Source organism: Macadamia integrifolia, chromosome 10 (genome assembly GCF_013358625.1).
Source record: "Macadamia integrifolia cultivar HAES 741 chromosome 10, SCU_Mint_v3, whole genome shotgun sequence".
Classification (NCBI taxonomy): domain Eukaryota; kingdom Viridiplantae; phylum Streptophyta; class Magnoliopsida; order Proteales; family Proteaceae; genus Macadamia; species Macadamia integrifolia.
Genome location: NC_056566.1, coordinates 27,770,578 through 27,781,070, shown reverse-complemented (window position 1 = coordinate 27,781,070; position 10,493 = coordinate 27,770,578). Strand labels below are relative to the sequence as shown.

Below are 10,493 nucleotides of genomic sequence, written 5' to 3'. Positions count from 1 at the left end.
TTTTTGAGGAGAGAGAGAATATTACAACTGAGAAATAGATATATGTTATGGGTCCGCAATGGTGTCAAATTAAATAAAGAAGCCCAAGTCGTTTTCCATGCTTTTCTTTCTCCATTCTGATGTCTCCATCCCAACAACGTATTATAATACCAATATATATGTGTGCCTAGGGATCACCACCGTGGGACCAGCTACGGTAGGCGAATAAGCATCCAATCAGCAGTAGAGTGGTTTTTTTGTCACTTTCCCTGAAGGCGTGTAGCAAGATAACAGTATTTTTTTTCATATATAGGAGAGGGCTTTTATCGCCATTGTGTGAAAGAATACACACAGTACACCAATATTTGTATTGAAAATAATATCATTCAAATGAGAACTATGTATTTAAAGTAAGGGAGAAAATAATAAAAAGAAATTCGTGTGATAGGGAATTGCACTTTGGCAACATAAATAGTAATTTTTCCCCTCTTTATATAAATAGGAAAAATGAACTATGCCTGGAAGCATGGCGTCTCCTTCCCTTTTAAGAAGACATCTCTACCCCTTGGGGATGGGAGAGAAACGCATGAAGCATTGATGCAGACCGTGCTTCCAAACACAAAACCACCTTCCTATAATATAAGGAGAGGTTCCCTATGATGCTAGACGTAGTGAGTAATCTAAAACATGCACCAAAGAAAAAATTAAAAAAAAAAAATACCATGAGAAGGGGAAATAGTACTCTAGCATCATGGAAAAGTTTTTCCTATACATATACATAAGGAATAAGAAACACATAACATCAGAGTGCAGATTCGAGCATGCACTCTTTTACATAAAATGATATAAAACCTACACTAACATTCTCTCTCCTGTTTTGATCCACATAGATAATACCATTCTTTGTCATGCTATTATTGCAGCATACAAATTCCTTCCTACACTTGCATTGTGAACAACCTCAAAACCCACTCCCATGGACATATCCATACAACAACAAAAGTCTAGATTCCATACCCCAATGGTCCCCTGTCCATTTTCCATTTCTTCTTTCTCTTTTCAATTATTGTTTTCTCACGTCCAAATTTAAACAAAATTTTAGTCCATCAACTCGCACAGACACCAAACGTGCCACGTCATCCACTCCTCACTGTCTATTGATTTAAAAAGAGAAAAAATATTTTCTCACTGTAATGACAAACATGCCCCTGTGATTTTATTTTCTAGAATCTTTGAAACCTACCCTTGATCTGAGGAGTGAGGATTCGTTAACAGGGATTTAAATCTCGGGCATCAGATTAGTTCGTGTTGATTTGAATCAATCATTTTTACCTTTATTTTTCATTTTTTTTTTTTAGAAAAATTACATAATTACCCATTTTAGGGTTTTCCTTCACAAAATCACCCACAAAAAGTTTTGATTAAGAAAAATATCTAAAATTAGATTTGAGTTTACAAAACTACCCAAAATAGTGATTCTTCATCTGTCACATATAATCATGTATTTTTTTATTACTAAAACTTTGAATCGATAGTTTTGTAAACCCTTACTCAATTTTAGATATTTTTGTTATTTTAAACTTTAATTGGATAATTTTGTAAAAAAAAACCCATAAATAAGTAATCATGTAACTTTTTCTTTTTTTTTTAATGATTTTACCCTTGATCTGACATTATCGATCTGGTCATATCGATACTTAGAATCCTGCTAATGAGGGTATTTTAGTCATTAAGAAATTGGAGGCCGCTTATTTGGGGTGTGAAACCAAAAGCGTACGGATCGGGCCGGGTGGTACATCATGAGGTTTTGGGGGATAGTTCATGCAGGCGACATGTTTGAAAAAATGATCGAATGAGGGAGAAAGTGAATGAATATTTGAATAAAATCAAAACAGGGGAATTGGACTATGGGAGGGTTTAAATGTTTAATTACTTACTGGGGTCAAGCTTTACTTAGAAAAGAAAGTTAAGTGGACCCCACACGTAAACAGACAAAACTTTTTTTTTTTTTTTGATGAAAAAACAGACAAAACCAAGACTAGAAACTCTCCTCTCTTCTGCCAGCGATGTCTCAACTCAAAACCCCTCCATTATTTCGTCTGCTTCACAGCCACACTTCTTTGCTGGTCTTCCCCAACCCAATGACCCATCATTCTTTGTCCTCTCCATAGTGTTGCTTCCCAACCCAATGACATATCTCTCTCTCTCTCTAATATTTTCTTTCCCAATATGTCAAGTTTTAGTTTGAGAGAAGTTGATATAACAACAATAATAATCATAATCTTATCCCAATTAAATGGGATCAACTACATGAATCCAATATAATTAATAAAATAAATAACAATTGCGTAACGCAATTGGTGAGTTGTGGTGTACCAAAAACCCATACTCACCAGAAGGTCTCAAGTTCGAGCCTCTTGGCTGCTACCTACTTCTCTTCCTACATACATTGTTCATATATGATGTCCAACTAAGAAGGAAACTCAAATTGACAGATTTTATTTCTATAGTTTGGCAAGTTACATGATAACATAGACCCCAGAATCCCTTACAATCAAATTTCAATGGGAAATGGTTCTTTAAACATGAGGTATTTCCTTATTCATTTATTTGAGAAAAAGAGAAAAAATAATAATAAAAGAAATCATATTTGAATGGGCATAGTGAACACTTCATGGTTAGATAGACTGAACCCAAATTTTATTTAAGGATTGAGTTTTGTTTCGTGAGAGTAGAGTATACTAGTGTTCACTGACTCTATTTTTCTCTCTCCTCCCCATAATAGGTGGTATCATATGTTTCGTTTCTGGACATAATTCATTTTTCTTTTTATTTTTGTCTAAGCTTAGTTTCATATATGAACAAAGTATTTCACGAAAAATATGCTACATAAAATCCTTGAATAAAATATAAATTCAATTATAATAAAGTATCGGTAAATGACTTATGGTGTCCAACTAGGAGGAAAACTCAAATTGACATATTTTATTTCTATAGTTCGGCAAGTTATATGATAACATAGACCCCAGAATCTCTTATTCACAATCAAGTTTCACCACATGGCATAAAAACATGTAAATTTCTAGATTATCAAAAGGTTATACAAATTAGTGAAACAATGCATAGACATGCATGGAAAGATAATTTCGTTAAAATTTCTTTTTAATCTTCAGTTATCTTTAATTATAACATTATGTAATAACTTATTAGTCATTTGTTTCTCATGCCGTCAGCATGGAAAAATATTTTATGTTATACCAATCAAACGCATAATTTTTTTTAATAATAATAATAGAGACCCACATAGTGCATGAGGAAAATATGTGTATCAATGCCCACTCACAACTCATTATGTAAGAAAGCATGGAAAAGAATCCCATCCCTAACTTCCCATGATTTAACAAGAAAGTATATATGGTTTTTTGTATATAGTGGAATGACGTGAAAGGACTCACGTCACTGTTAACGGCATTCTCCATGTTAGGGTTTCATTTTTAAGATTACAAAACATTAAAAAAAAAATTATAAAATATGGGGTAGGGTGGTGGCAATACTTTAATACAAATCAAAGGAGGAAGGGACAAATCTGTAGCTCAAGTGACTTGTGACCATTTTATAAAAATACAAAGGCAAAGGAAGACCAGGTTCCAATGTTGTTGTTTCTAGCTTTGAGCTGCAAGAGTTAATTTCCTTCTACTCCATAAATGAAGGAGAATTCTCTGGTTTTTGTCTTCCTCTATCAATAGCAAATCCCAACTTTTCTGTACTCTACAAACAAACCCAAATCCTACTTTTCCTTTTGAGAGCACCAACAACTAATAAATTACCAAAGAAAGAACAATTTTTTAGTAGAAACTTGAGAAAGAAAGACAAAACTACTACAATAATAAGCTCAATCACTCTTGTTTTTTCTTTCTTCCATGTCAAACATCACAGGTGAAGGAGCTGGGAGCTTCTCTTCTGGTAACACAGGAGAAGAAGAAGTCCAACTAGTGCAAGATCATCACTTCCATGGAGGTTCCAACGCAGGACCTTCAACTACAACTAACAGTAATGGTTCTTTCCCACAACAACAACCACCACCACCAGTCAAGAAGAAAAGGAATCTACCAGGAACTCCAGGCAAGTCCAACCACTACTCCCTGAACCTCAATTATTGCTTTCTTATACTCACATGTTTTGGAGATTTCTCCTATCTAAGTGGGCCTGGACCTATCAAGGTCTTTTTGTTTGATTTTTGAAGTTTTTCCTAGAATTGAAATGGATTATTATCTGGGTTTTTCCAGGTTTTGCTGGAAACTTTATTGCTTAGTTTTGATGGGATTTGCATGTAAGCCTAGCTAGACGTAGATCATGTCAAGGATTTGTTTTGATTTGATTCAATTCAAGATAACCCTTTTGATTATGATGCTTTTAATTTCTAAAACTGAAACTGGTTTTTGATTTCTTGGTGGTTCATGGGTTCAATCGTTAGTCAGAGTAGATCACCATAATTGAAAAAGGAAAAAAACAAATATTGTAAAGTTTCATGTATAACCCAATTAAGCACAGATTGTGGATCAAAATTTTATAAAATTTCTATCCAAGAAATCAGAATTTGAAGTATTTAATTAAGGAAAACCCTTAAAATGATGATCTAATTATCACCTTTATATGTGAGTGTAGACCCAAATGCAGAAGTGGTTGCTCTATCACCAAAGACTCTAATGGCAACAAACAGGTTTGTGTGTGAGATATGCAACAAGGGGTTCCAAAGGGATCAAAACCTGCAACTTCACAGAAGAGGCCATAATCTTCCTTGGAAGCTTAGGCAAAGAACAACAAATGAGATAAGGAAGAGGGTATACATATGTCCTGAGCCTACTTGTGTCCACCACAACCCTTCTCGAGCATTGGGAGACCTTACTGGAATCAAGAAGCATTTCAGCAGGAAACATGGAGAAAAGAAATGGAAATGTGATAAGTGTTCTAAGAAGTATGCAGTTCAATCAGATTGGAAGGCTCATTCAAAGACCTGTGGCACAAAGGAGTACAAATGTGATTGTGGAACCATCTTCTCCAGGTTTGTTACATCCACACACATAATCAATTCCTTTTGTTTTCTTCTTTTCTGATCCATTTGGGTTCCTGATTCTGTTCATTGAATGGGTTAGTTTTGTTGGGTTCCACGCGAAATCACCCAATCACACATCGATTTCGATGTAAGTAAAATCCAATGTGAAAGACTTATAAGAACTTGAGCACCCTGTTGGCTCCTAAAGAGCTAGCTTTCAAGGGTGAATTCTACTCAACTCTTAACAAGTGGTATCAAATTATGACGTCAAAATCATTCAATCCCTCAATCCTACATTGAATGTGAGTTACCTAAGTCCCAACAAGTGCAGATTTTTACAATCACTGTAGAGATTCAAAGAGGGTATTTCATGTTCATATTAACGATGGAGGTTTTTTTTAGAAAAAAAAAAAAAAAGGAGGTTTCACTATTGCCTTCAAAATAGTTCCCTTTAAGATAAGATGTCCATTGCATGAACTGGCATACAATAGCTTGATTTAGGTTTTCAAATTTTCAACGCCTTGAATTATTGTCACTTATAACTTCCCAAACGTGTTAAGATTGGTATAATGGCCGACAAACTAATGAACCCTTTTACATCCCTTTTGATTCCTTTCATACTTTCAATCCTTGTCCACATCAAACCCTATTCTTGAAAGGCAATCCCAAGGGAAAAAAAAAAACCCTTCATTAATCTTTTTCTCTATTCTAATTTCATCTTTAAGACTTACTGCATTATATACCATAGGTTTCTTTTGATTTCATAATTTTTTTCCCTTGAAGACTTACTGTTCAACAGCTTTCATTCAATTAACCTACATAAACAATTGTTTGATTACCACGTATTAATATTAAATGGGTGTTATTCCGTGTAACTACGGCTGGTTAGATTGTGACCTTTATAATTAATTAATGGGAGAGGGTTCTCTAAACAAAAAACATAGGAGAGTACGACGAAACAGTTTCATAAATAGGAGGATAGCAGAGTTATTTCATGTAAAGAGAGAGATAGAGATGAGGGTGTTAGCATACCCTCCTTTAGAGTCTTATAAAACATTTAATATTCTTTACACATATAAGGAGGGATAATATTGGTATCATGAATAATACTTGAAAAAAAATTTCACCATACAATTCAATTAGAATATTATATAATAACCCTTTTGTCTTATTGCATCATGGGGCATAAAAAGGTGGATAATTATAAATTATTACAACCATGTCTAATTACATGAAGAATAAGCAATAATAAAAAAATAATAAAAGTATCTTTTAATCGTCGGAGTTTACTACGCTGGTCATAGATAATCTTTTTTTTCTTTTTGTAAAAAATAATTTAACTCTATGTGAAAGAGTGTAGGACACCCTCAAGGCTAAGAAAACCTTGCCCATTAAAAATATAAAATGACCCATGGATTTCAAAGTCCAGATAAGCTCCCTACGTGGAGAAAGGAGTTAAGTGTCCCTACAAGTATTATCATAAACAGTGAAATCTCATGTAAAAAGGTCACCACTCTCATTAACTTACATCACAACAACTCTTTTGAAATCTAAGGAGCACATCCCAATATATATATATTTTTTTAACGATGGTTATCCAGACCTTCGGCCTGTCTAGTCCCGCGGGTCTTGTCTTATATATCTAACCATTCTGTGAGTCTTATGGGAATTTTCATGCCATACAGTTGGTTCTGGCTGGCATAACACTTAAAATATAGCTCTCCTATTGTATAACACTATTACTATCACTACAGTACAGACTACAGACTACAGAGATATAAGAATCAGTTATTTTTCTATATCTCATGTGTTTGTTCTTGAAAGTATTTCTCCTTCTTTGTGTATGCAGAAGAGATAGCTTCATCACTCACAGGGCTTTCTGCGATGCCTTAACAGAAGAAAACAGCAAAGCAAACCATGGGCTCACCTCAATCTTTAATGGAGGAAACTTACAAGGCCAAGTTTCAGAGCTCATATCACCTTTACCCATCACCAACACATCTATCACAATACCTGAATTCAGCCACCATGAAACCAAGAACCCACTGATCAAGTCTCTTCCACAGGATCTCATGTCAATGCAACTAAAGTCACCAAGCATGACTGGAGGAATGTTCTCTAGCAGCTCCAGCTCCATCTTTGGTAGCCCAAGAAATAACATATCTTCTCTTTCCTCTTGCCTTCAGCTCAGTGCCAATAGCTCATCGACACCGGCGAACTACCCGCTCGCCGGATCGTCGGCGGCACACTTATCTGCAACTGCATTGTTGCAGAAAGCAGCTCAAATGGGTGCAACTACAAGTAATAGCATTATCCCTCCCATGATGAAAAAGAGCTTGGTTACAACCATGGCAGGGATGGATGGTGGAGGATTCACAAATCACTTCTTGCAGAACACCCAAGATCAGATTTCTTCTCACTTCTTCAATACAACAACAATGGATTCGGATCCAGATGTTGCCAGAAGTTCTAGGGCAAATGATTTGGGAATGTTCTCTGGGATGTTTATGGGTGAAGAGGATCAAAAACATGGACTATTGAAGAACACTGAACAAGAGAACAGAAACAGTGCTAGTACTAGTAGATTGTTACAGGGAAGGAATGGTAATTTAGGGTTAGGGATGCCAAGCAGTGGACAGAATCCGGCAGGCGCGTCGTCGAGCTTCGGAGGGAACGGGGTAGGAGATGATATGATGACTGTAGATTTCTTGGGGATTGGAGGATCAAGGTCAGTGAATTTGAGTGAACAACAACAGCTCAGTCACCAAAGATTTCAGGAATTGAATCCCTTTCAAGAACAGATATCACATGGACAAGAAGCCATGGATAAATCTTTGTGGGATATATGATCATGGAAGATGCACTTAGTAAGGAATTACCGAGGGACTGCCATGGTTGCAGGGAAGACATGATCTTAATTTCTAGTTAGTTTTTTAGTATATGGTTGATCTTAAATGAATGAAGCAAAAGAAAGACAACCCACTCCATCTATTTTGAGGAGTAGGTTGAAATATTAGAGAAGAAAACGATATTTCAGACTGAGTCTTACTCTTACATGGTCATTTTGACTTTTGATGGGTCCAGCCCAACCCAAGTTTGACTTTCAAAACAATGATATAATATTTTATTAGGAAAATATTGTACGTATTAGTGGGGTATTGCTGAATTTTATATGCTAGCATTTAAGATACCATATACGTATAGAATTACGAGTATCAAAAAGAATCTCAACTTCATTTTTTCATGTTAATCGCTATGCAAACATTGCTGCACACACCGCAGCCAGATTTGAAAATGGATCAGTTGCTCGTACAATCACCTAGTCATACGAGTCAACATCCAACACCTGTCCTTTTTGTTTCTAAATGTATCCCTCTTTGTCCTTGTAATAGCAGAAGATAGGACAGGTGTTGGAGGCTAACTCGTACGACCAAGTCATCGTACGAGCAACAGATCTTATCTCGTTAGATTTGGGTTATCATGTAACTCCAGTAAGTGTTGGTTCTCTGTTCCTAATTGGCTTCTTGGAGCATTGAACCCTTTTACCCCTTGAATATATAATATTTCTTTCTATCAAAAACAAAAAAGAATTTGGCACAGTATCAATATAGTAGGAGTTTGTGTGTTCGAGTTGTTACTTTCGTGCTTAGCAGGGGTGTTAAGAATTTGTTGTCTCATTCCTTTCTGATAAAAGTAGGTTGTATGAGAGATTGTCTTTGGTGGTAGAAGTAATGCATGTAGGATGCTTTGGCTTGACCGATCTATATGGTACGTTCGTCTATGCTTAGAATCTCCATATAACCAACCCCATTAAGTTGGGATAAGATTTTGGATGTTGTTGTAATATCAGTAAGGGTGAAATAGGGTCAGGTTTCTTAAAACCCTAACCCAACCTTAGGTCCCCAAAACTCAAAGCAAGCCAACCCAACCCTGTCGAGTTTACGCTTAGGCCCAACCCTATCGGGCTCAAAGTTGGGTCGGGTTGACCCTGACTAGTCTTGCATTTTTTTTTTCCTATAGAGGATCACATGTTAAATCTATATTTACCAGGGGGGAGGGGGATTTTAAGACTATGGCCAACCCTTGTCCACCCCTAATCCATAAATTTGCATCAAGCAAGATTGTCAGTTTGTTACGGTTGTCTTAGCTCAATAGGTAAGAGTGTGGCTTGTGTAACACATGATGTGGGTTGAAATCATACAGACAGCTTGTATAATGCTTGTGTAATACATTATATGGCTTGTGTAACATATGATGTGGGCCTAGGGGAAGGGGAATACTATTACTAAACACAATAATAAATCAAGGTTAAAATTGGGCCAGGCTGGGCCTAGGTCTCAACCCAGGCCCAGCCCAACCCTAGTCAAGGTTGGGTCGGGCTGAACTGGGTTGACCCTCATAATCGAGTTAAACAAGGTTCGGGCTTAGGGCGGGTTTGGGTCTTCAAGGCCAAACTTACACCCCTAAGTATCAATATAAGGTATATTTCCACCCAAAACAAAAAAAAAAAAACAGTATATGATATAACATTGATCCAATATTCGATATGGAATCGATATGAGGTATGATTAAAAAAAAACACACCATAGTATACGAATAGATTTGATATGGTATTGATATTTTTTTTTCGTAGAAAGTACGGTATTGATATGAAGATCCTATATTGATTCAGCATTCAATATGGTATCGATATGGGGATCCTATATCGATTCAGTATTCAATACAATATCGATATGATATATATGCAGTGTAACAAACCGAAATCATACCAAATACCGATCCCGAACCGAATTGACACCTTTATTATTGGAAACCAGTGTTGGAGTACAAGAAGTGTAAATGGGCCAAGATGGGCTGGGCTAAGCTGCCGTTTATCTCACCCAGCCCAAGGTAGATCCTGATCTGTGTTGAGGACTCCACGTAGGATCTTCTGTTGTTATTTGAAATCATAGAAAAACAACAGGGGTACTTTGGGTATTGTGTGTTTTGAGATGGAAAAACCCTAACCCTAGCTCGTCTCCGCCTCACTCGAGCTCAGCTGAGTATTTAGCCATCTGTCTATATAAAGATAAACTCAGAAAAGCTTTCATTGTCGAAGTTTTCAGAAGGGTTTGGAGGAGAAAGTCTGAGGTCTACTACGGAGGCTTAGGAATTCTCTGTACTCTTTTTTTCTTTTTGATATATCTTTCGCGGCCATTCTAACGATTTGATTCTGGATCCTTAGATTGTTTTAATTTTTATGTTTTTTTTTTCTCAAGTTTTAGGTTGGTTAAGGAGGCTGTGATGATGAGAAACTACCTATTTTCTGAGGGAAATGTAAGTTTCCCTTGTGATTATAAACAAACCAATGGATCCTTCTGAGCTCTCCTCACTGATCGTTTCCCCCTTCTTTGATTTTCATTTTTTAATCTCTCCCCCTTTCTCTCTTTCTTCAATTGAAGTCGATCTTTTTTTTTTTTTT

The 10,493-nt window shown here is 36.2% G+C and overlaps 1 protein-coding gene and 1 non-coding gene across 2 annotated transcripts; both read left to right on the top strand.

Annotated features, from left to right (window-relative positions):
* Positions 1-3,593: 3,593 nt before the first annotated feature.
* On the top strand, positions 3,594-8,072 carry LOC122091186 (zinc finger protein GAI-ASSOCIATED FACTOR 1-like). The gene is made up of 3 exons (XM_042661031.1): positions 3,594-4,101; positions 4,645-5,041; positions 6,882-8,072. Exons 1-3 carry the CDS (start codon positions 3,900-3,902, stop codon positions 7,879-7,881), a joined length of 1,599 nt encoding a protein of 532 aa, XP_042516965.1. The 5' UTR covers positions 3,594-3,899; the 3' UTR covers positions 7,882-8,072.
* Positions 8,073-10,303: 2,231 nt separating this feature from the next.
* Positions 10,304-10,401, top strand: LOC122092524. Its single transcript, XR_006144183.1, has one exon. It is a non-coding gene; the product is annotated as a small nucleolar RNA R41 (small nucleolar RNA).
* The last annotated feature ends 92 nt before the right edge of the window (positions 10,402-10,493 follow it).